The sequence below is a fragment of the Ptychodera flava genome (assembly GCF_041260155.1).
Source record: "Ptychodera flava strain L36383 chromosome 23 unlocalized genomic scaffold, AS_Pfla_20210202 Scaffold_24__1_contigs__length_23054250_pilon, whole genome shotgun sequence".
NCBI lineage: Eukaryota > Metazoa > Hemichordata > Enteropneusta > Ptychoderidae > Ptychodera > Ptychodera flava.
This window is the reverse complement of record NW_027248278.1, coordinates 13,302,671-13,330,387: the sequence shown is the minus strand read 5'-3', so window position 1 is coordinate 13,330,387 and position 27,717 is coordinate 13,302,671. Positions and strand designations below refer to the sequence as shown.

General features: G+C 36.8%; 1 protein-coding gene across 1 annotated transcript; it reads right to left on the bottom strand.

Annotated features, from left to right (window-relative positions):
- Positions 1-835: 835 nt before the first annotated feature.
- Positions 836-27,588, bottom strand: LOC139124664 (AP-4 complex subunit epsilon-1-like). The gene is made up of 22 exons (XM_070690787.1): positions 27,355-27,588; positions 26,179-26,250; positions 24,248-24,371; positions 23,127-23,322; positions 22,350-22,509; positions 21,054-21,220; positions 20,219-20,292; positions 19,626-19,748; positions 19,088-19,197; positions 18,503-18,642; positions 17,570-17,682; positions 16,891-17,003; positions 13,330-13,551; positions 12,462-12,545; positions 11,706-11,814; positions 9,396-9,585; positions 8,692-8,839; positions 6,776-6,904; positions 5,328-6,209; positions 4,691-4,893; positions 3,764-3,918; positions 836-2,908 (listed from the first exon to the last, which is right to left on the bottom strand). Exons 1-22 carry the CDS (start codon positions 27,487-27,489, stop codon positions 2,745-2,747), a joined length of 3,813 nt encoding a protein of 1,270 aa, XP_070546888.1. The 5' UTR covers positions 27,490-27,588; the 3' UTR covers positions 836-2,744.
- Between the last annotated feature and the right edge of the window lie 129 nt (positions 27,589-27,717).

The following is a 27,717-nucleotide window of genomic DNA, read 5'->3' as shown; positions in this document are numbered from 1 at the left end:
TTTCTCACCATGTTTCCCTAGCACGAAACCACATTGATCTACTCACTATACCGTATCATAAACAAGGTTAACCAGTGTGTGAAGTTGTCTTCATTTCCTTTTATATCGATTCGATTTTTCAAACACAGATTATTGTTTAGTAATAAATAATCTCATAAGGGTTTGTTATTTGTGTTGAACTTATTGGCAAAGGTTTGGTACATTTATTTTTTATTTTGAGTTTATGGAATATTAATATAAATTGTACATTACCTTGAAACTATAATTTTGTCACGTAAATGGGCTATTGTACCAAGCAAAGTGAACTTCATAACAGGCCATTTTGTAATTTTCGGTTGCCATTTTGGTTTTATGACGTCATCACAATAAATAATTTGCATCAATTATATGTTTTATCTATAATTTAGGATGTTAATTTCAGTTCAGGCAATAAAAGGCTGAAACAGGCTTAATTAACAGTGCTTTGACATTTTAGACAATGTTACGGCAGACATTTTGAATTTGGTCGGCCATTTTGGCTTTATGACGTCATCATAGTAATTGCTTTGCGTCAATTTTATGTTTTACTTATAAATGAGAATGTCTGTGTCAGTTTATGCAAAAAAATATTGAATACTGCCTGAATTAGCAGTATTTTACCATTTTAAGCAATATAATGGCGGCCATTTTGAATTTATGACGTCATCGAGCCTTTCCGGTGACCCAAATTTTTGGAGCAATAGCTAAATTTGATCTACACATATATGTGAACCTCTGTAGCAAATTTGGCACTTTTGTCATCCGTGTAACGATCTTGCTGTTTTTTGTTGCTAAGCCACCTGACTACTGTAGCATGTTTCTTCATTGTCATTTTAATACTTGACTTAACAATCTCATGAATGCATCAATACATTAACATGAAAACTGCACAATAAGACTTCTTAAGACTTTTAAATATAACATTTACATCTGAAACACATAAATTTACTCTCCTGAAATATTGTGAAAATGTGTACACTGGCACATTCACATGTTGTCAAATTCACTCTGTAAAATTTCAAATCATTGTGTAAAAAAAGTTAAGACATATGTCATTAATTACATCAAATCTGAACAGGCTCATCTGAGAGTTGTTAATATGTAATAATATCATCAATATAATTTACTATAACAACCATAAAACATCTTATCATTGACATATGAATCCAGGTTCATGTTTGGCATTCACATGCTCCATACGAACAATTCTGCCACACAGTCCATCTAGGGAAGACTTCACAGCAACTTTAGCACAAATCCGTTCCTAGATATCATGTCATCACTGTATCATAACATTTAGGGACAAGCCTCACCACTGAAAACACCTAGGGTTGAACCAAACTGCTGTAATGAAGGTATGTATGAGTATGGTCCTCAGGAAACCCTCCTCCTATAGGAGACTCACTCAATTTTGGGACAACATACACTCTTTAAATAGGCATTATGGTATCATGAGGGTAATTCATAGTATACCGGGTATCACAGTGCTGAGGCTGAAAGAAGTTTACTTAAACATTTGTCTTGAAATAATTCGGTAGAGAGATAACAAATTTGGTAGATGATGAAACACGGTTTTGAATAATGGTAACAACAATAAGCCGGTATCAGAAAAGTGTCTATGGATGTGCATTCCATATGAGCATTATTGTCCCTAGTTTGCACACACACATGTGAATTTAAAATGTCATTACTTAAAATGACGGGCAGAACTCTTTCATCATGGAATATTCATCAAGTGCTGTCTATCATTTGCATAGCAGAGTTGGACCTACATAAAGGCAAATAAGAGTCACTATAAAGTAAATTGATGATAATGGAAGTGTAGAAAAAAATTGAGGTAATTCAGTAGTTGTCTGTCCCAAATCAAATGTAAATCTGCCGGATATACCACACAGAGACATAGCAAACAGAAGAAATAATGAAACTGGAGACAAGAGAAATTGTAATGGAACAAAATAAGAAAAGTGTCGCCAATTGTCTGGGCAGAAAGTAAATTCAGAGGTACTGGTCCATGAGCAAGTACCAGATTGCATCACACTTTTTTTTGTTTAGCCCCAAGCAAGATGGAAGTTGCTGGTAATTCCTATGGTTCAAGTTGATTTTCTAACATCCAGGCCATCTAAACAGCAAGCTACAATGATTTCTGCAGTACTTTGTGATTAGTCTGCGGGACCATCAGCAACTAAATAGTGAAATAACGGAAAAAATTTGGACGTTTGGATTTAAATGTTCATGGTATGAGGCATCCGGACACCCTGAGAAGCTCTTTGTTGTTGCTACATTGCAACATAGTATACAGTTGTTATCTGTCAAACATTTTGAATGTGCCAGATTTTCTTCACCTTCAAATAAACATACCGATGATATATGGCCACAGCTTTCAAAATACACATTGTAACAAGTCTAGGAGAGAAGGGCAGTATAGGGACAAGCCCTGCAGCATATTAAGTAAAACTTGCAAGCCTAAAGAACATGGGGTCAAATCTTCATCAAGAAAATATTATGTCTCTTAAGGGGTATGCTATAGTTTAATGAAGTAACTGGACCCAACAGGATCATGTAGATTTGTACAATAGTTAGGGGGTCTGCCATAGTTTTATGAAACAACTAGACCCCACAGGATCATGTTGATTTGTACCATAATTAAGCATGGGCCCCACTGTCTTCCGTCTTGCTGTAAAGTTAATCACTACATATGCATATCAAGCCCTGTTTTGCTGGACGCTCTACTTGAACATAGTAGAACACTGCCTTGCTACGGCATCTGACAGAAGCTGACTGTTGGACCTGAACCAAAGTTCAAGGGAGTTGGATTGCACAAACTTTCCATGGAGCAGACATATATCATTGCTCTTCTGTAGCAGAATTCCACAAGAAATGCCTTCGTAACCTAGGGGAGTGAAAATAAAAGGGAGTTTATAACACAGATATGGTTTAAATCTCAACCTCCTGACTATCATGCATGCCAGAAAAAATAATTTGGTTATGTACCCCGAGTGCCAGAAAATTTTGGCAATATATTGTACATGCTAATGATGTGTTTGTAATACTTATGTGATAACATTGTCAATGATAGTTAATGGGGTAGTTTTTTTATCAGCAAATTGACTAATTGTACACAACTTTCACAGATGAACACAGGACTAAAATCACATAAACAGTTAATGTCACCAGCCCCTAATGCAAGACCCAGGGATTGACGATTGCCCCTTTAAAGCTTACAGTTATTTCAAATTGTCTCTTTTCAAATAAGTAAAATAGGAAATGGTGAAAATTAGTTGTCCATTACAAATGTAAATCAGTACTGGAAATCATTTTTGAGTAAAGGACAAATATTGGACCCTTCCAAAAAAAAAATTCTCTGAAAAGAACAAAGCATATTTTCTGAAAGCCTATGATGATAGTAAATGCCTTGATTAGTATTTTGCAATAATTTTTTACATAAAAATCATGTGACAGTCAATTTTAATGATCTCTGAAAATCAATTTTTGCCTGCCCTACTACCAGCACTACGGTGTTTCCAGTTGTAATTAGCACCAATAATCGACAAATAATTAACTCATTTTTATCTGTCCTGGTTTGGTTGATACAGTCTGTTAAAGAATTTGAAGAGTGGGTCAATGCTCGGCAATAAAAGCATTGACATTGAAAACAATCAAGGACCTTGAAGGCATACACAACATTGAAAAAAACTATCGGTCAGGCAACTAATTCCTTTGTTTGGGTAGCTACTTTTGTACTCACCTATAATTTGGACTGAGTGTAAGTGAAGTTTTTTTTCAACAAATTTCATGTAATCTTCCATTGTCTGTATACTTCCTCTCTGCACAATAATTTTCTTGTCTTTTGAACAGCTTGTCCATTTTTTGCCAAATTCTTCTGTTACAAGCTTTAGTGGCCTGATAAAGGAATACATTTAGCATAATACTTGATGGTATTAAGCTTGACTGTATATAATAATAGAAACAAGGCCTGTCAGGTTACTGATTCTATCTTTTTCACAGATAGAGTATTTGGCACTAATTTCTCTGGTAGATAAGATAGTAAAGCAGATTGTGAATTTGAATTGGACAAAATTATGACTTTGTACTTTGTATGACAGACAGAATAATGTTTGATAAAAATGTGAAATTGAGGATAAACTGCACATATTACTATTGGTAGATTTTACAGCTTGCCATATCAGCCCACAGGCATTGGATCCATATTTGTGAACACTGTGTTTACACTTAAAAGTAACATGGTCACAGTCTGGCAGCCTAGAGGTTCTTCCTTGTGGGAAAAAAGTCTACAATAGATCAATAAAAACAAAGCTACACACTAAAAACAATTCCTACAAAGCAAACATTGTACATTGCCACCTGCAGCTCAGTGACTGTGTTTGCTATCTGGCAGTGTGCACCATCTAGGAAGCTTGAAGCTTACTGGTGTACTGAATATCATTGACAATAACAAATCATTTTTAAACAGCCACTAAGATACACAATAGCTTAAGTATCAGACCCTCCAAGTTGCCAGAAATAATTACAATCCATACATCATCTGGTATAACCCTCCAAGCAACTGCACATTGGCATTATGGTGCTAATAGATCCCAGATATACAATTATTTGTACTACTATCAAACCTCTGCCAATCCTGCGCAAAGAAAAAACAACAAAATTAACTCACCTCAAAAAGTCGCTCATGTGTAGAGGTGTACTGAAGAAAAGCCTCTTTGTAGTATTTGTGTGGTCCTTGTACAAAAGCTGCCCTCCCAGCACCATGTGAAGAGACGGGCCGATATATCCTACTTGCAGCACTTCAACGTGACATTGACGAAATTCAAGTTTATCTACGCTAAACGTATTGCACTCAGACTCGTTGATTGCTACCTGCAAGTCAAAGAAGATCACTTGCTTAGCAAAAAAGTGATGAGAATAAAAGTGAGATAACAATTGAGAAAAGTCTACCAGAAAATATATGCATAGACACAATCAGCCTCTAATATTTTATACAGGAGAACAACAACATTCCAAACCAGTATATCATAGCACTGGTTATGATAATTACATAATACCACACCGAAGTCTGGGCCATAAAATCGCTGATAAATAGTCTGTGTACAAGAATCTAAGGTTATTGAATTTTTGTTTCCTTTTAATTGCTAGTTGAAGAAATATTATGTAAATTAAGTACCTCCATGAAGTATGCATCTTCATGGTTGGTTCATACCATATCTTCAATCAATGCAATTCACCATCAAAGGGATGGTCACATGAGTTAGAAGGATACATGCAACAGCTCTACTACACATATGTTTGCTTACCTTCAGATTAGATGGTACATCTACATTAAACTGCATACTCTGAATTGCAAATTTATTTTGATTAGTGATAAAAACAACTATGGCAAGAACATCTGGCTTCCAAACTTTGCATGAAGAAACTCTAACTACGGAATCTGATACCAATTCCTGGTGCTCCTTGGCATGAGGGTACTGGTCAAGTCCATCAGGAAGTGTTTGTGTGACAGTCACACCATCTGAGAGAGCGTTATCATCAATGTCACTGTCAAGCAGACAGACAGGACTGGGTTTTACACCTGAATCAGTAAGTAACAGATCAGCTGATGCACCAGATTTTGACTTTATATCACTGTCAGTTAACTTAGTATCATCCATAGCTTCTCCTTGCAGACTTTCTATATGGACACTTTCCCTATCGGTGCTGCTTTCATCAGCAATACTGATGAAGTGGTCAGTGCCACCCATCCTCTGCAATGTGCTTCCACCTTCTGTTTTCTCAGTAACATGAGAACTACTCTGATTCATGTTCATAGTTTTACCTACTTCTGCAGCATCTGCAGAAATATCTTGTAAAAGGTCGCTGCGTTTTCCATTTACACTATTGTCAAGTTTACTTAGAATGTCTATATCCTGCCCAGATGGGGTCAGATCAGGTGGCGTCACACCAACTGATGTCGCAGAGACTCCAGTCTGGATTATTCCTGGAAGCATGTCTACATTGCTAGTATCAGCAACATCCTGTGAAAAATTAATCTCTGACAGCAAGTCTACTATCGATGCTTCTTTGCCTTGTTGATTTTTGTCAACTTCCCTGTGTCCAAAACCTTCTAACAGAGAGTCAGTGAAGATTGTTTGTTTGGGCGTCCTTCCTCCATGGTTGTTTTCAACTTCATCTGGTATACCCTGTGTTGCACAAATGAAAAAGGGGTTCTGTCCAATAATCAACGGCACAAAGTGGGAGTATTGTTGGAGTGGGGTTCTATTGTTGGAACTTCTTGCACAAACAACAACAATAAATAATAAACTGACTCCTGTAGTAGTGACCAATATACTGGTACATGAATGAGTAATTATCATAATTTAATAATGTATCAATCATTATAATTGCATGATGAAAGTTACATTATGTATTCCAATCAGCAGTGTATTTGATGTTCTATTGCATATCAGACTATGAATGGTAAAAGATGGCAAAGCATTCACAAAAAGATGAAATTATTAGCTACTTCTCTAAATTTTATGATCACCAGTTCTTTTTCTATGGTAACATGACAGCGCATGACACTGTGTGTTTGGCATTAAGCCACTTTTTTGTGTTCATAAAATTAAGTATCATGACAAAATGATATTTTGACTTTCAAATGAGATGATTTTTCTGGCTTTAGCTCTAGTCTGTATTACCATTGTTAGCTATTACTGCACAAAGCTATAGTTGTGCCAGAAATAAATGCCATATTTGAGATTTTCACCTCTTCTTCTGATGTCACAATGCCAGAGAATACAGCACTTGCTAACTCTCTTTTTCTTCTCTCCTCCTCAGTCTCCACTATTGTTGCAGTGTGCTTTGATGGAGTTGCTGTAGCAGTGACTGAACTAACCTGAATGCACATGTATGAAGCATGATATGACTTAATATTAGCAAACAGCATTTGATGAATGAGGAAGAGACATTTAGAGGTTATTACCCAATATCGCCTGTTCCTCCTGTGTCGTATCAGCATGAGTGTCATTTGTGCTGTGTCAGTCACGAGACGAAGTCGAGTGTCTGACGCAGCACAAATGACACAAATGCTGATACGACACAAGGAACAGGCGATATTGGGTAATAACCGATTTATCATATACCCATGCCCATAATTTTAGGGAATTTTTACTAATAGAACGAAAAACCTTTAATTTTGAGGCTTTACTTTATTACGCCCTGCGCATAAATATCAGAATGTTTATGTGAACAGGCTTCATTCATAAAGTATACGACGAAGATGTCAACATCATGCGCGACATCGCTGCAAGTCGTCCATATCTCAATGAAACCCAAGAAGAAAGACACCGGGATACAAAAATCGTCATACAGAAGGAACATTTTAAGGTGCAATATGCTATTACAACTGTAACCGATCAAAAACTGTTCAGCTTTAAATCTATCCTGATTTCGATCGTCGTACGGCACAGAGCTCGCACGGAGAGGGGACGCCATTTTGTTAGTTTACCTTTAGAGTTGCCATGTCAACAGTCGTCGCACGCGCGACATCGTTGTCACGCCACGCGCTCACTACGTCCTGTTCGGTGGAGACCGTGCACAGTGCCGGCGCCGTGCGAACGGCAGAATGTTTGCTAGAACTTGACCAAAAAAATACCATGGGAAAACATTTCAAGACTCAACGTGATATTTCCGTATTTTGCAACCAGAAATACCCGTGTTCCTCGAAGCCCTTCAGTTTTTACGTCGGCGACATCGCTTCGCAGGCGGGGAGCGGCCGCCATTTTGTTGTTTACGTTGTTTACCAACAAACTGCTAATGTAGTTCGGGAAACTCTAAAACTGATGACGTTCATCGTGCATATCTCGACGTTTACCGTGAAATATCACGGCTGATATTTTACGTTGAACGTCACTAGATGTAGCAATAGGGCATGGGTATATGATAAATAACCATTATCAGCCACCTTAATATTTAACAGAAGTCTCTCTCTCTCTCTCTCTCTCTCTCTCTCTCATACAGATACACATATTAAGCTCCATAAGCTGTATCTTTGGGCTATTTTTCAGAACTTTTATGTTTTGTTGTTTCCCTACACTTTCTGCCGTTGAATCCCTAAACTGTAATTTATTGCCAATATTTAGCATATCAACACAACCTATATGAGTATAATCTCCATTGTTATTGATGAAAGTTGTATTCAAGTACGGACTAGAATTCATTTGTAAATAATAAACAATGATCACTACACACATACAAGCTGTGTTGACAAAAAGAATACTCAAAATTTCAGCATGAGAAACGGATTAGGGTCAGACACAGTAGCTGATATACAGAAGCAGAATACTGAAAAACTTGCCAAAAGTTACAGCTTATGTCCCTATAACATATAGCGCACAAACACAACAAACATCTCATTAAAATTACAATTCAACACAACCATAATCAGATGAACACTTTTACATATAGATCTCCTCAAAATCAATGAATCAATAGAAATGTATTAAAAAAAAGGTTCACTGACTATGCAATCTAAATTCAAACAACTCATTATGTAATTCTGCTCACAGGAACAGTAGCCAAGGTTACCGGCAGTTCTGGAAATCAGCTGAAAAAAAATGCTCTGTCCAAAGCAGATGAACTATACTCTACAAGTGCAAATCTGGGCAAGTCATGGGTACAGACCTGTACAGTCGGTTTAGATTTGGCAGGCTTGTCATCCATGAATTCAGTGACTTCTTTGTCCCTGGTTTTGTCTTTGTTTTGCTTGGTTCCATGGTAACCCTCTCTGCTCCAAACTGGTTTCAGCCCTTTCAAATTCAGCCTGGATGACCTGGCAACGGAAAGGGTATCCACCTTTAAATCTCTGCCACAAACTTTGATAGTGGAATAGTAATTGTAATAGCTAACATTTAAATTTTATGGTAAATTCCTGTCTATCCATCACAGAAAATAACATAGAGTACACTGAAGGAATTCCTTTATCACTTCAGTGAAAACAGTGTTGCCTTAAACACTGAGATAGGAGTAGTAAGCTAAGCTACTTTAAATTTCTGCTCATCTTGTAAATTTAAAAATCCAAATATTATGTAAATACCTATAATTCAAGAATATCAGCATGACTTGAGTGCAATGCAACCTTTTGCACTCAAACAAATTTTTCATGCATAGTGAATAAATCTGTTTGGAACACTATTTGATGTCCACTGCTATAACATAATAAACTGTATACTTGAAAGCGACAGCCATCAAATTTCTTAAATCTGTGGAGAAATTTTAATCATCCAGAAAATTTTCAACATTTTCCTCACTATTTCTGGTTTTCTCCAAAATAAAGGGGAAAAATACCTTTTTGTCTGGTCTTGTAACTAAACCAGCTGTTGACTTACCCTAAATCTTCTGTTTCCCATGGTTCAGAGCTGTGCCCTGAAGCACTGGAGCTCACTGATGGATCAAGTGCAACGGTAATCATTGGAGACTTGTGTGGCGGTGTGGACTTTGATGCAGTGCTGGCAAGAGAGGCTGTTGGGCTCTCGTAGGGGTCAAAGTTCAATCCTGACCACAGGGACTGCTTTATCGCTGAAATGCAAAAGAAATGTATCTTGTTAGGAGAGAGGCTGTATTTCAGCTGCTTTAAAATGTGCCTGGAGCAAACTTCAAAAACAGAAATTTTAGCGAAGACATGGGAAGGTATAACAACAACAGCAAAAATGACAAAGTAAATAAAACCAAGATAAACAATTATTCATCATTTCATGGTTTTAAGGCAGAAATGCACCTCGCGGACAGATATCCAAACTCGCAAATCTTTAAAATTCTTTTCTGGTCTACCACTTGTGGGGTTGATTTTAAGGCTCTCGAGATATAAAATGTTTCACTATCTTTGTTTTTTGAAAATCAAAAATATTTTTCTCCTTTGAAGTTAGCTCAGGGATAGCAGCCATTTTGAATTTCATATGTCAGTAAATGTTCGATAATTTTTCCTGACGTACCAAACTTTACACAGTGATCCCTGATTTTCATTCTTGATTTGGAAAGAGATTGGTTGAAAGTTTCGTTGAGGAAAAGTCTGATCAAAGTCCTTCACTTTTGAGGCACAAACTAACTTAAAAAGTAAACATTCAGCAAATTTCAAGTAAAGTTGAAAACAGCCAAGCTATCTACCATAAAAGGTGAGCTGCAATAATTTCTGTTGTGATATTCAGCCCACAGACGGTAGTATTGGAGTGGGATTAACATTTTAAACAAGGACAGCAGGCAACTGTATATTCAAACAGTGTGCTGTTGTTTGGTTGCAATATAACCCAGTAACATGCCGTGCAAACGGACTCACATTGTGAGAGATGTACTTACCCTTCTTGACTATTTCCAGTGGAAGGCAAAACAAATGTCACATGTGTAAATGATTATTAAATGATTAAGTTAATCATTGCACCACTAATTTTTGGTAAAGTTCTACTGTTGAGCTTAAACTGGAACTTACAGGACCGTGGACGCACAATAGGCGGATTACTGATGACGCAGCCATTTGCATACACTGGGCGGGAGTTTTTGAATTCTCATAGCATCGCTTTGACCGTATGAGAATTTTGAATAATCATGCTGGGAACTTTTGCAACATATGCAAATGATCGTACCGGGAGCACATTTTGAAACATATGCGTTCTCTGACAACAAACAGAACATTTTTTTTTTACTCAAATTTAGTAACTACATATTCACAGACATCATATGCAAGATTCAATGGCAGTGAACGACTGAAACATGGCAAAATCATGGGATTCTGGGACAAAACACGGCACGTCCGATCGGTAGCGTGGCTTTTTTACATTTGCATAGATTTACGATAATCCGGCTTTCATACAGGAAGTTCCTGTTTAACCTACATGACATAGATTGATGGGGCTACAGGGTTACAAGCATTGTACATGAGAAACAACCGTCAGAAATTCTGACTACTACACACAGGTATATCTGACAACTAAGTGTATTACAGATAGCCACTGATCACATAAGAGAGGTACAGTTCTGTACAGGCTCTGAAAGGGTGATTGGACCACCAGAAAGTGACGACATATCTGTAGGCTTGATTAAATATATGGTTTGCTGGTGGAACTGAAAAAAGAAACTGCACCAATGGAACTCTTAAATAATACAAAATCATTAAAATTTAGTATTTCATCCTTTCACCACAATGGTTTAACCCAAACCCATTGTTTTTATAGTGAGTGTGGACCTGTATACAGAGCAATGGGGATGAACAGTTTAGATTTAGGAGTCTGTCCCCTTGGTTCCACTCAAATGGGATACATAGTCAGGCTGTCACATAGGCTGTCCTCTTATATTGTGATTTGGCAGAAAGGTTAACATAAACAGTACATTGATTAGATTATTTGCAGAATCCCATCACCAAAATGTTAATTCTTTGAGTGCTGTAGTTTTTCCAACAAGAATTTTGGTGCAATATTTTACAATTTTTATTAACTTTTCTGTAATTTTTTTATAATTTTTGACTTAATAGACATCACTTTTCATCAGCTCCATCAATTTTTAATGAAAATTTTGGGGTAAAAATCTGAAAATTTGTCTGGATCTGAAAAATCATTGTCTGGGTTATAGTTTACAAAGATGACAAAATCGCCTTTGGCACTTAAAGGGTTTCAATGGAAGTCTGATAAAGTCATATTAAAATCTCTTACCCATTGTTATTTGATGTGTTTGTCTCTGTTGTTTGGGTTTGTAGACTGGTACACCCTGTGACAATGCTTCAGACACATACTCATCAAGAAACGACAGAGTTGAATCAATCTGTAAAGATATTTAAAATAAATGTTATAAAATAGAATTAATTCTATAAGTGGTAGAAAAAAAGAACATAAAAGGTACACTAGTTGCAACTATGACAATTTTTTCCACTATTTCTGTTTTTACCTCAATGACAAATTCTTTTTTCTACTCCCAAAGCATGTTGATATACACAGTAATCAGCTTGTCAACTCAATCTGTACATGCGTAGACTGCATTGTTATTGCTGACAAGTGAATTATGATCTGGACAAGAACCTTCATCTAAACAATGGCAGTGCATTTGCCAAATACAGATGCTATGTTGACAAGCTGAACAGAAGGCTATCCAAAATACTTGGTGAACTTGAACAAGAACTTGCCATTCTGGCTCTATTTTAATTATCACACATTTTCACCATGGAAAACATGTTCACAAAAACACATAACAGTTTAAATTTTACTTCACAATATTTGTTATCCAAAATGGCCCTCAATGTTCAAAATACTGAGAAAATCCATGTATATATAAATCTAACCAGACTTAAAGCCAAACGATCTAAACAAGTGTTATTTTCCCAATAATATATATATATATTAAAAATATGTTGTAATATTGCACAATGTTTGTGAGTTTCATAGAGCTTATGTGCAATGCTTGAATATTCTTACCTCCAGAGTCTGACTGGTAGGAGCCGGTAGTACCTCCTTCATCAGCATCTTGTCCTGTAGAAGTTGATCAAACTCACAAGCTCTCTACCGATGAATAGAGATTTCAGAGAAATAATTACATTAGGAATAATCAAGATGAAATCAACAGAAATTAAATCATTTCATGAGGTTTAAATTTCAATGGAAGCCAAAGACATTAACAGTGTTAGGCAGAAGTGTAGAATTAAGGTAGAACGCACCTCAGGGACGGACATTCAGACTCAAATTTCTACAATTCTTTTCTGATCTACCACTTGTGGGGTCTCATTTTAAAGCTCTCATAAAGAGAAAACCTTTCACCATCTTAGTTTTTCAAAAATAAAAAATTTAATTTTTTCATAGAGCTAACAGAAGGATGGCGGCTATTTTGCATTTCAAATATCAGTAAATGTCAGGTTATCTGTTTCTGTCAAAGAAAACTTTGAACGGTGACCCCAGATTTTTATTATTGATTTGGCAAGAGTATGGCTGAAAGTTTCCTTGAGGAAAGTTTGAGCAAACTTTTGAGTCATTCACTTTGAGGGCGCATATTACTTTAAGAACAAAGAACATTAAGTGTCACATGTCAGGAATATGCACCTTTGAACTTGTAAGCCCATGAGCATACCGTAGTTCATTAAAACACCAAAACCATATATAGGCTGAATGTATAATGATTAGCTTACATATAATAGATATGAACAATAGCATTTTAACAAGGCCCTCCAGCTATGCACCATATCACTACCCATCATACATTACCCTAATGACTCCCTAGTTTATTCATAATTATTTGCAAAACATTGTCCATTTCACTTATCTTCACATGCAACACTGGATCAATATTCACCTGTCTTATGTCCATATTATGACTTGAAATTTTATATCTTCTCAAACTATCCCTGAAAGTATCGTTGACATCTTCACAGCTGGACTGAATCTTGGCCATCGCAGTCAGTATCCAAGATGCAGTGCTCTCATCCTCAAAGCTTCTGCTGAGTAACTGGCCTAGTTTATTGACTATTTCATTGGGAGATAGGGACTCAGCAAGATGAGAAAACTCCCCAAGCACCTGCAAAATATCACATGAGAGAGTAAATTGATATCATACAAGATTCAATAAAAAAATATTCCATTTACATCCTATTTTGTTCAATCTCTCTCTCTCTCTCCTCTCTCTCTCTCCCTCTCTCTCTCTCTCTCTCTCTCTCTCCCCTCCCTCCCTCCGTCACTAAAACATGTGACATTAACATGGACTGCCAAAGAAAATATACTGAAAATTTAAAATTGTTGATAAAATCAATGCAAAAGTAGAAACAGTAAAGCTATCAAAGTTTAGTGGTCAGTGACAGAACCAAATTTCTCTCACTCTGGTAAACTTGAAACATAGGGCCAAAGTCCCTGAAGCTACTATAGACATGATACAAAATTAAGTATTTCCTGACTGTATGAAATTATCTCACTAAGGTCATCCTAGGGACATGTAAACCAAATATTAAAGCTGTCTGACCAGCGGTTTTGAAAAAACAAGCGACTCAACAGTTGACAGAGCTCTGCTGTGTTATGTAGAGAATAACCTTTTGTGACACATGTATTGATGAAGAAGGTGGATATCTTTGATAGCTCATTTCAGGATGGCCTGACCAAAAATGGAAAAAATTCCGTAAAAATACAGATTTGCATATTTCATCAGACTATATTAGTCAATAATAGCAAATAAATGAGAGTTAATTACATTCAAATTAAAGTAAACAAAACTTGCTTAAATCAAGATTTACGTCATAAAAAACAGCATATTTGTCAGGTTATAAAGAATCTTCAGCTGGTTATCTTTTAATGTCAGTATTTTTCATCCTATAAACCAAGCACATTTTAACTTTCAAATTAACATTGTAAGTAAGTTCTGTTGAATAAGTTGAGACTGTACGTACTCAGAGAAAGCACACTGAAGAGACAAATGTTTGAAACTTAAGAAGTTCAAGGTCATCAAAAGCATTATAAGGAATCATGTTACACTTTCATTGCACTGTTTACACAGATTGCATAATTGCTATAAATAGCACATAGGAATCTTACAGCCCAGCTTTACCATAAAAACCCTATCACTTTGACTACTCTTTTAATTGACCACTCTATTTTTTTCCTCAAAAGTAATCTTATTTTATCTTATTTTATCCTTACCAAGTCAACCATAAATGGAAATTAGAACTTTCTCTATCTCTATTTATTTGACCACCCTATCATGACAAACTGCTTATGAGCAATTTCTTTTGGATAACATAAATGGTGGTTCAGAATATATTAAAGTTGGGATTCAGGAAAGTTGCCTTTACATGTTTTAATCCTCCAAGATGGTAAGCATTTCACAATGAACTGTCAAAAAAAGTTGAACTTTCTGATAATTCCACACTAAAATTATTTTGGCTTTGATGATTTCCTAATTAATTCAATTATTTAAAATCATATTAATTATTTTTTTCTGGGTGAATTGATAGGGTTTATACAGAACAAGAACTACATACGATGTAAGTCAAATTTTGACACAAAATGACAAAAGAATTCCTTAAAAATACACATTTGCATGTTTCATCACAATTTGAACAAATCTAAGTTGGGTTATCCCTAGGACCTGTATACCAAATAACAAAGCTGTCTGACCAGTGGTTATAAAGAAGAAGAAGATTTTTTACCAAAAACACCTTTTTTGGCATTAATTTGCCTATTTTCAACAATATCAAAAAATAAAAAAAAATAGTTTCTCAAAATCGTTTTTTCATCTACACAACAAATATCAAATCAGTAAGTACTGCGGTTCTCAAGATATTTGAGTGGACGGACGCCTCACAAACGGACATACATACATATATACATACATACAGACTGACGCCGGACGGATACCCATCCCAATAGCTTCTATAGACTGTAGTCTATAATAGCTAACAAGCGGCTCAACAGTTGACAGAGCTCTGCTGTGTTTTGTAGAGAATAACCTTTTGTGACACATGTATTGATGAAGAAGTGGATATCTTTGATAGCTCATTTCAGGATGGCCTGACCAAAAATGGAAAAATTCCGTAAAAATACAGATTTGCATATTTCATCAGACTATATTAGTCTATAATAGCAATAAACAAGAGTTAATTACATTCTAATTAAAGTAAACAAGACTTGCTTAAATCAAGATTTACGTCATAAAAAAACAGCATATCTGTCAGGTTATAAAGAATCTTCAGCTGATTATCTTTTAATATCGGTATTTTCATCCTATTAACCAAGCACATTTTAACTTTCAAATTAACATTGTAAGTAAGTTCTGTCAAATAAGTTGAGACTGTACGTACTCAGAGAAAGCACACTGAAAGACAATGTTTGAATCTTAAGAAGTTCAAGGTCATCAAAAGCATAATAAGGAATCATGTTACACTTTCATTGCACTGTTTACACAGATTGCATAACTGCTATAAATAGCACATGAGGAATCTTACAGCCCAGCTTTACCATAAAAACCATATCACTTTGACCACTCTTTTAATTGACCACTCTATTTTTTTCCTCAAAAAGTAATCTTATTTTATCCTTACCAAGTCAACCATAAATGGAAATTAGAACTTTCTCTATCTCTATTTATTTGACCACCCTATCATGACAAACTATTATGAGAAATTTCTTTAGGATAACATAAATGGTGGTTCAGAATATATCAAAGTTGGGATTCACGAAAGTTGCCTTCACATGTTTTAATCCTCAATTCACTATGAACTGTCAAAAAAAGTTGAACTTTCTGATAATTCCACACTATAATTATTTTGGCTTTGATGATTTCCTAATTAATTCAGTTATTTAAAATCATATTAATTATTTTTTTCTGGGTGAATTGATAGGGTTTATACAGTACAAGAATTACATACAATGTAAGTCAAACTTTGACCAAAAATGACAAAAAAATTCCTTAAAATACACATTTGCATATTTCATCACAATTTGAACAATCTAAGTTGGGTTATCCCTAGGGACCTGTATACCAAATAACAAAGCTGTCTGACCAGCGGTTATGAAGAAGAAGATTTTTTACCAAAAACACCTTTTTTAGCATTAATTTGCCTATTTTCAACAATATCAAAAAATTAAAAAAAATGGTTTCTCAAAATCATATTTTTCATCTACACAACAAATATCAAATCAGTAAGTACTGCGGTTCTCAAGATATTTGAGTGGACGGACGCCTCACAAACGGACATACATACATACATACATACAGACTGACGCCGGACGCCGGACGGATACCCATCCCAATAGCTTCTATAGACTATAGTCTATAGTAGCTAAAACTGATATATCAACATTAATGAAAGGATACAATATTGGTAAGTCTGTTTTGTAACATACAATTTGACAATATCTATGAACTCACCCAGCAAATGACGTGTATCAAGGAGTCCGGTAGCAACGGTCTGTCCATCAGTGAATTGTAACACATCACAGCATTGATACGTAACTCTCTGTCGTATTCCTCGGCTGCTGTGTCTGCCATGAACAAGACATACCACACAAAGCATATCAGAGTGACAACACAATAATATAAACAACAGACTCTGGTACAACCACCTCACTATCAGCGATTCACTATCACAATCATGTTTCACAGAGCTGGTAATATTTTACCTGTAATGGAAGCAGATGCAAATCCAGTTTTCATGTCATTTTAGCTAGTCAAGTATAAAGAGATCAAAAAAATTTCAAAAATACCAAAATGTTAAAGAAACTGTGCAGACGATAGTTTCCATCATGTCACAGCCAATCAAATGACACCTTACATCATGTCACAGAAATCAAACGCTCCATTTCAGTAGTGTTGTTTTTATTTATCATTAATGGCCTGAGTCTGCTAGTTGACAATATAAATCTGGCATCAGCCAATCAGGTGGCTGGTTCAGACAAGATACAGTAACTGTACACAATATTTGCCTTCTACTAGTTGAGAAAACATTCACCATTAAGGTCGCATGTCTTCCGGTTGACAATCAGCAGCAAATTGTATGATTGGTTTCAGACAAAGAGACATTGTTTAGAAGTCCTTGCACAACATTTACCTTCTGCAATGAGTTTCATCAGATTATTTGCCACTTCTTTAGGTACAATGGCACCAGCCAATAGGAACACTTGGTTTATTGTGTTCAGGTACCACTCCGCTCTTGGAGAAAATGTACTGAAGTGAGTTAAGGGCAATATTTCACAATAACGCCCCTGAGGTAGTATTCACCTTGAAGCTGAAAAGACTTCAACTTTTGCTGAAACTGTTCTCATGGGAACATCAAACAGTTGTCTTTCCACATCAAGAATGAAATTCAACTAGGGGTCACCACGTTAACTTTGGTACTGCAGAAACAAATTGCCGGGTAGGTTTGCTAACACTTGAAATTCAAAATGGCTGCCATCCCTGTATAGACTCTGCTGGGAAAAATTACGCTTTTGGTTTTTAGGAAAATAAGATGGTGAAAACTTTACCATCTCCATCAAACAACACAAGAACGTGACAATACAGGATGGCATCGACTGGTGGCTATTAAACCTATCACCACAATGATTTGACCCAAAATGATTGTTACCATTCATGAGTGTGGACCAGTTTACTGGTAATGGAGAGAATAGGTTAAAGTAGGTGTTAAAATTTTGGTCATTAATGAACCCTGTCACCCCAGATTTCATATTGAGTGGGCCAACTTCCCTTTTGAAATTCACCCTCTGAGAGCAAAAGAGAAATGTAGTTACCTTCAAAAATATAGTCAACTCAAGTTTTTTTTTAGATTTTCACCTAAATTTTGATAAAAATTTGTAGCAAATGAAATATGATTTTCATGTCATCCAAAGTTATGAAAATATTACAAAAAAATTCACAAAAATTGGTAAAATGTTGTGCTAAAATTCAGGTCAATAAAATTACAACTAGATTTTAAATTGGCTGAGGAGGTGGCTTCAAAGGGCAGGATGTATTGCACAAGTACATGACTGCAACAAAAGGATATCTTTCAGCCAGTGTGGTGATTTTGGAAACTAGATCTTTCTTGATGTAGATGTCTTTGGCAGACTTGAGATGCTCTGTCAGCTTTTCACAGATAACCTCCACGTTCTTCTGATTTGTCATTCTGTACAGAAGATCTAATGTCTAATTCAAGGAAAAAGACAAATAACGATTTGGTTTAGAAGATATTCCTACCATGTTAAAGGTATACTGTCACCTGTTCCAATTTTGCCACAGTTACCATGGAAAGAGAAAATCTAACCAATCACAGATTTTAAGCGGGTGGCCGCTTTTTAAAAACAGCGCCCTCACATGGGCATTTTGAACACCAAGGAACTCCCCTTTGACTATATATGGGCGTATATATAGGCGTATACCTTTAAAGGGCCAGTAATGCTTGACGATATTTTGAACTCTTGCATCTTGTATGGCATACCGGTACTGCAACATGAGAGAGAAAAACTGAGGTGCCTTTGTCAAAGCAGCAGTGGTATAAGCCTGATGCAGCACCATCAATGAAGGCAGCAAAGGTATCCTCATTTTTGTGTCATATCAAAAAGGTCAGCTAAGCACACAGCCTATGACCTACCTTGAACTTGATAGTGTCGTCAGGGTCGTCCAGACACTCGATGACAATGAGTTGATGTTCAGCTGCATAGGTGGCATTGACTTTGATCACGGCACTGAGGGCATTCAGACCTAGTATAGAGACAGCATCGAGTGTCAGTCGTTGACTGGCACAGAAAGTGAGAGCAAGGGGCCGTAGCACAGGTAGTTACAGGGAAACAATCAGGAATCTAATATTGACGCATATATCTTGATAGTTGATATTGTTAAAAAAAGTATCCAAAGTGTACCGGTACAGACAGTCTGAAATTCAAAATTGCTGTTATCAAAATGATAACTCCATGGAAATCATAAGTTTTTGGTTCTCCCAAAAACTTGACAGTAAAAAATTCATAATTTACTCGACAAACTTCAATATAAGTCCTGACAAGCAGCATATAACAGCAACATACCAGTGTTATAATGATTTGAGAGTCCAAATAGCTGTCCCCTAGGCACATTAGTCTGCCCTAGACAATGTTAAAACTTGAGTATTATGGATTAGAACATTTCAAGCTTACCAAAGTATCGAAGGTTGTTACTTCTTGCCTTGAGTAGTCTGCCAACACATGCAGCCGCTTTGGCGACGAGGGCAGCGTTGGGAGATATCTGACATATAGTCATTATACACTCATAGAGAATTGCTGTAACATGGAAACAGAGAACATTTTACCTTTAGTGACAGAACATTGTAACTATGTAGGAGTGAAACTTTACAAGAACAGCTGTGTCATTGGCTTTGAGAAGTCAGCCTACTCAAGTGGTGGTTCTACTCCTGAACAAAAAGGATGCAATGTGTTCTACAGACTTCAAACGCCCAAAAGGTCATGTGATGGTGGTACAAACATACTCACGCACACAAACGTGTATGGAAATACACATATTTCTATTTGCATTTGATCACATGGTTTTGCTTGTAACGTGTTCCATTTGCATTGTAGGTTAAACCTATCCAGGCAACTACAAAGACGAGGCATGTATGCAAAGTACTGTAAGAATTGGAATGCCTGAATATATGTCTCCAAGGAAGAGTTTATATTTAAACAGCAAATCAGCTGATGTTCAGCATTCCAGCGCTTGTCACCAAGATTAAATCTCCACACCGAAAACTCACCGTATGACATGCAATGATGCTGGTCAGCCCGGATCAAAGTGTTTTCCAGTGTCTTGTACATCAGAGAGCTGTTGCTGTAATTTACACAAGACCGTTGACCATATAAGGTACTGTACGCATATGATGTAAACATTGTTGTGCACAATAACCATATTAGGTATATGGCTATTCACTCGTCCTTTATTGGTGTATCCGTCTCCGGTAAAGTTGTATTCAAAGTTGCGAATATTTAAGACATTTGGTAAACTCTTGAATGCCCATATGAGGTATTGTAAATGCATTATGTAAAACATTTTTGCCATATTAGGTAAAGGACTAGAAGCTTATCCGTTAAGGTCATACCCTTATAAGGTAAAATGTTATTCAAGGTGTGAATATTAAAGGAACAAAGTCGGACATTTTTCATGAATTTGTTTGATACAAGATACTAATACTGTTTGACATGTTGAAAGATACTGAATGAATGGGTGACTATTCATATACCGGTATTCGACCGTGGTTTTAGACACGATACATGAAACCATGGCAAAAATGAATTAATGGTCATGACCATTAATTCATTTTCACGCTAGTTTTCATTTCATTTATCTAAATCGGTATCAAATACAGGTATATGCATGGTCACCCATTCATTCAGTATCTTTCAGCATGTCAAACAATATGAGTAGTATCTCGTATCAAACAAAATTCATGAAAAATGACTGACTTTGTCCCTTTAAAGATGTTTGCTGGACTAAATAAAGATTACATTACTGCCAATGAATTCAGATGTTAGGTGACGTGGGGAAATGTGTTTTTTTTTTCAGCTGCCAACTATTTCACTCAAAATACTTACACAGCATCATCTTGTCCGAGTTTCGCCAACATTTTGATAATTCTGATTTGTAACCACGGTGCTGGAATTTGATGGTACTCATAGTCGGTTGGTAGTTTCTTGTCTATGATCTGCTGCAGTACAGTAATGAATGGCGGAACCAAATCTTTGTACTTGGCCGTATCTTTCTGCAGAAGAAACGGGATATGCAAGTAAGAAAAAATTTGTTTTTGCTCAAACTTTCCTGAATGAAACTTTCAACCATTCTCTTACCAAATCAAGAATAAAATTCAGGGGTCACCATGCAAAGTTTTGAACTAGAGAAACAAATTACCCAACATTTACTGAAATTTTGAATGAAAAATGGCCGCCATCCGTTTGTTAACCCTATGGAGAAAAATAAATTTTTTGATATTTGAAAAAGTTTAGACGGCAGATAATGTCCTTACTCTAAGAGCTTTAAATGAGCCCTAACAAATGTTAGATCAGAAAATAATGGTAAAAGTTTGAGAGTCTGAATTTGTGTCTCCGAGGCAAATTCTACCTTAAAGGTATACAGTCACCTGTAATCTAAATATGCCCATATATGGTCAAAGGGGCGTTCCTTGGTATTCAAAATGTCCATTTGAGGGCGCTGTTTTAAAAAGTGGCCACCCGCTTAAAATCTGAGATTGGTTAGATTTTCTCTTTCATGGTAACTGTGGCAAAATTGGAACAGGTGACAGTATACCTTGAAATCAAAGTAATACCAAGCACTTAAGGCAGTTTCTTTCTTAAAGGAAACATGAAAACTGAAACAGGGCTGTTTGAAAATGACATCATTGTTCTCTCATTATACCCGGTAGATATTTGTCTGCAAATTTAGGGTACAGGTTTGGAAGTTGCCCGTTCAAGTGCATAAAAGATGCTATTTAATAGGGGAACACAAAACAGTTTTATCAATACCAGAGAATTTTGTGATGTCATCCCCAGATTATTACTGATAATGTATCTGATTATCCAGTATTGTGGCCCCAGATGTTTTCTACACCAGAAAATTATCTCTTGCATTGCCAAAACTATAAAATAATAGCAATAATGTACCCCCTCCTGGCCCATAATGGACTCAAGCAAACTTGCACTCCATAATGTACTCAGTTTTGCCTCCTACATTTTGTTACATGCAAAGTTTCCTTTTATCCATTATGGACCAGGAGGGGGTACATTATTGTGCAATTGCTGGCTCAGACTACACTGGGCTATAGTCCGCATTTCAAGCAGCAACATCCAATGTTGAATGTAACTGCAAACAGCGCTATTATGATTGACTTTGCCTACCTTGATGAGATCATGGAAAATGTACAGAGCCGCTGACATGACTCCGGGATCCTTGTCACACAGCGCTTTCTGGAATTTGCCATGGATGTGCTGGACTACATTGGGTGCTTTCTTGTGGAACTGCTGCAGCGTCATGACAGCTTTGATACGAACAATGGCCCTGTGAAATAAAAAGTGAAAACTGCCGGTAAGAACTGAAAAGGAAAGCTGCAGTATAGCCTTCACAACTTTGTGTTACATTTTGTAAACTCTTTTCTTAGATGAACAATAGTTCTATGGATAAAAGTTCTACTAAAATTAAACTATGATAGAATACCTGGTAACAAGCACTATGGCATGCATATCATTGAATTTGTCTTTGTGGATATTAAGCTGTCAATTGTCATGCAGGAAACGCATGTACCATTGGCTGTGTTAATTGACAAGTTAGATACTAGATATGGCCACCTGTTTTTGACTGGTGAATTGCATGTCGTTTCCATTGAATACACGGCATCTGCATATGTGTGGGGTGAACCCGACAGGTTAGTTTAAGTTGTACTCGTTATAACTACATTACATCACAATACATTGCAATAATCCCACTACATAACGTGGGCATAACGATGCATTGCAATATCCCATTACATCACCATAACTTCACTTCTGTACATCACGATAACTTTGATCAATTGCGATAACTTAACTACCCTGAGATAACTCTGCTACATTACATTCACTGAAATAGTTTTATTCACAGATGTGTTCCTAGTATACATTACATCCGAGGTGACTTACTTGGTGTGCTGGAGTTTGTCTTCCACAAGTGGTAAGATGGCCGCGATCATCTCAGTGTTGATGAGCCTAGACACTGCTGTCAACGCTATACAGACTTCAACGATGTTGGTACTTCTCAGATCCCTCTGTAACGTGTTGATCAGCAACACAACCAGTTCATGATTTTCATGAAGAAACAAACTCACTGCCAGATATCCTGCGAGCCAAGTGAAAAAAAAAATGGATGTACCCTAAAACCTTTCTTTTTTTTTTGATACCTCTGTAATCTGGACACTCCATAGTACAGACAGGTTGCCAAACTGCACAGAAAAACTGGTTTGAATGTTATTTGATTGTTCAGGACTTCTGTGACGAGTCAAAAAAGGACACTCTGTAAAAGTAAAACTGGTACATTTCACTGCATAGAATAGTTCATTCATTGATAATTAACTTACCGCACATAAGTGATATTAAAATAATACAGGGATGATACAGACACTTAAGTGGAGGCCTCCAGAGTGTTGAAATTTGGATGGAAGATATGCATCCATACATGTAAGTCTCTGACCAGGTTTCCCATCTACTGCCCTGTGATCTTCATGAACAGGACAGTTGGCAAAACGCAATGTATGGTACTGGAAAGCTAGTGCACTGCACAGTGTAACCTCAAATCTAGGACTGCATGATAAGCTCTATCCCAAATTCCCATTTCCCTGCATCAAGATACTTTCTTGACTAATTGGACATCAGTTTACCTACATGTAAGAGCGCATCCTGATACTGAAACCAGTTCTTACATTTCCAAATCAGTCAGTGTGATTTGGGTTAATCTTTGTAAAATGTATGCAGGGTTCTCTGCAAGGGGATTTAAAAGAGGTGGGCCACCCTTCTGTTCTTCAAGTTATCTATTCATAAGTTCATAAAGTACGCAAAAGAGTACTAGTACGTCACATTTTTGCAACAAACGAGTATGTAAATTATGCAGGGTCATGTAAATTTGGCAACTCCTGTTTTTTTCAAGTTGTGCAGAACACCAGCAAAGTCTACCAGAGCATGGGGGGAAAAACATGACATACCATTATACACAAGAAAGCAACACTCCATTGTGCCAAAATTTAAAGATACAGTGGGTGGAAACATACCAACTCTTTTATCCAATAGAGTTCCTTGCTGTGCAAATTTGAGTGCATGGATGTAACCAAAGGAGGCGTCCTGACCAAGCATTTCACAGTAGATCAGCCTGACTAAGTACTCACGCATCTGCTTCTGTTGGGAGAAAAAAAAAGAGAAACAGCTAGAAAACAGAGACACTACTCAGGGTTCTGCCCACGCCGGACGGCGCTGACGGGCCCCGTCCGGCACTCAGAATTTCCGACCAGCATTGACAAGTGACCGACCGGCACTTGCAGTTCAATGCTTTGAACAATCAACATGAATGTCTATGAGTGACACTTTTGAGGTCAAGGCGTGAAGCAGTTCATAAAATTGCATGAAGAGTTGATGAAAACAATGGTACTATAGAATGCCTTTCAATAAAATGCTATTTAAACAATACCACTGGTTGATTACCGTACGCTGATTTTGCATATGAAAAGCTGTTCAGCTGTTGAACGTATGTTCACAAGATCATCGCCCTAATGAACTAGACACGGTTTTCCTGTCACACAGTATCTCTGTACGATCGAAAGAAGGAGAAAAACTGAAGTTTTTTTGCTTTGTATCAAGGTTTATAACACCATAAAAATGAAGTACGGAGGCGAAAAAGAGCACAAAAAACAGGACTTCTAACTAAAACGTACTCTTCAATGTTCAGTTCAAACTCAATGAGTGGCATTGTGGAAAGACTGCATGCAATGAAAGTCACGAGCAAACTTTGGTGTCAACGAATCCAGTCTTTGAATTATCAATGAACACTCACTTATTTTTCAGGTCAATAAGCCAAAAGTTACTTGTCCGTGGCAACAAGCCTCTCTGTTTGTGAATTTTCCCATTCTACAATGACTATCAAGAAGCAATTGAAGTGAATTTGACATCGAGAAATTCCACTTTCAAAACTATGGCCGATAATAGCCAACCCCTAAGTTCTTGGTTTAAACTCTATAGAGTCTGCGCATGAGCAGTAACAAGACCACCTACCGTAGGTCATTTGAAAAAACACTGGATGCTGGTACAGTGCAATGGTAATCCAAACTTTCATAGTGGTGAGGGATGATATAAGCACAGGAAAATGATGACAAAAAAGTGGTACATTATTTTTCAGAAGCTTCAAAAGATTCCTTTACAACTACTAAAGATTGTTTTCTTTCTGTTTTGTTCAGTTAAAACTGAAAAAATACTTTGAAGGTACAGTGGAATTGGCTACTATTTGTATATCAAGCCCTAAGAATGTAAAAATACAAGCATATAAATGTTACAGTGTTTCATGAATATTAATGCTCATGAATATTAATGAGCCGTCCAGCACTCTTGGAACTCTGGGCAGAACCCTGCTACTGAAGGGGAAATCGACTGAGCATGCAGGGAAAAATCTTACAGGGACCTGTAGCGTGTTCCTCAAAACTGAGCAAAGACTTACGCTTTTGCTCAAACTTTCCTCAAACTTTCAAGCATTCTCTTACAAAATCAAGAAAAAATCAGAGGTCACCATGGATAGTTTAAACAAGAGGAACAAATGACCTAACATTTACAGTAACCGAAATTTGAAATTCAAAATTTTGGAAATTCAAAGTTTTGGAAATTATGCATGTACCGTAATTTAACAATAAAAAAAAACTTTTTTTGTGACAGCTCATGTTACTATGAGCACTGTAAAAGACTGTTCATGGCTCAGACTACAATCGCTAATGGTAAAATGCAACACATGCAAAACTGGCAACATTTGTCCAAGTTCTGCAGAAGTGGCCGTTGTCGAAAGCATTACATTTAGTAAAAGAACTTCCACTGCGAACAGCCCCATTACTATAACAGCTGCACAAAATTTGTCAGTCAATTACATAATGTATTCTTATAGTACTCGGATCATCCTTTGACAAAGTCCAAAGGTGAGCAGTGAGGTACATGTTTTAGAACATACCTTACTAATGTCAGGATGTGCAAGACGTTGCTTCAAAAGTTCTAATTCCTTTTTGATAATTCTTTCTTCCTCCTGTGGAGTGAAACAGTGCAATTAAGCATTACATGATATTTGCTTTGGATAACATTTTATTTTTCATAACGTCAACAATACACAATTATATATTGTGTCTTATTATATTGAAATTATGGACACCACTTTGAAAATTTCGGAAAAACACCCAGATGGAGGTGCATGTGTAATCACCAGACTTGTTCATCCAGAACAACTCCACACTCATCCTTGATAACAATGGGTTCTGGCCAAACTATGATTGAGAAAGGATTAAAGAGTATGAATTACTTCAGTTTCCAGTAGTGATGGTTTCTTGACAGATGCATGAGGTGATTGACATTGAACACGGTGCAAGGCGACTTAGCACTTTCAATTCATTGTAAAATTTGTAACTTTCAGAATTCACAGCGCTGCCAGAATGAATAAGATATTTGTCAATAATGTACAATTTGACGTGTACCCAAAGTCTGTATATCACATTTATTGACCACTAACATCTTTACAACGGCTGATAGAGCTCGGACATTCGGTAAAACAAATACTGGTTATCGTTTATAAAAATATTTATACAAATTTTCAATAGCTTGAATATTTTTGGAGTAATTTCCAAACTGTATAGATCAGATATGAGTTTCGTTTTAATCACTCTCCATTCCATGAGCAGCAACCAATAGCTTTCTTCGTTTACTTTCTCACCGTGCAGCAGTAGCCCCGTACTACTTTCGATTCAGTACAGCGAAGGGGCGGGGCACCATGCACGCAATGTAAGCGATGGACAGTGACCTTGGGGGAAGTACTTACAAGTCTTTGTCGGCCGAGAGGAGAGATAGAAAAGTGTGCGTCAACAGGTTGATTTTCAAGTCTTTAAACATGACTATGGCTAATAAGGAAATCTTTGATTCGGGGTAACGATGCCCTTAAGATCGACGAGCAGCTACCAACTCAAAGTCAAGGATATATTTTAGATACGATATCACTATCAGTTTTGTTCAAGGAGGTAGTTTTGGTTCAGCTTTTCAAGCCTTAATTTATTTGATGATGAAATCCGACGGACTACTCAACGTTCCGATTACTCTTCACGTATTTACCTCTGAAAAACTGAATATTTGATGGTATACTTACGTGTTTTGACTTGGCCTCTCCAACACATCGAATGAGATTCTGGAAGCCGGCCGATATGTTTGCACCCCTAGTTCCATAATTGCCCGTTAGGAAACCTGGCAACGATGCCAGAGTCTTCTCCATGATGTCGGACATATCAGACGAACATATTTTCTCGTCAGAGTGATATTCTATGCCAATAGTATGTGAAAGACACAGCAATTGCAGATTTTATACTTATCATCCAAGGACGCCGCCATATTGCTTACCGAAAATCTTCGTTGGCGGCGCCCTATATATTTGCACAATCATAGAACGAATTTCTGTTTGTCCACGCATGAATGTTGCGTTAATGTTTGTCCTCATGGATGAACACATTGCACT

Coding starts and splice junctions, on each gene's coding strand:
- LOC139124664 (XM_070690787.1), bottom strand. CDS start 27,489: ATGTCCGACATCATGGAGAAGACTCTGGCATCGTTGCCAGGTTTCCTA. Junction 26,251..27,354: donor GAGAGGCCAAGTCAAAACAC/GTAAGTATACCA, acceptor TTCACTCCACAG/GAGGAAGAAAGAATTATCAA. Junction 19,749..20,218: donor GCATCATTGCATGTCATACG/GTGAGTTTTCGG, acceptor TCCATGTTACAG/CAATTCTCTATGAGTGTATA.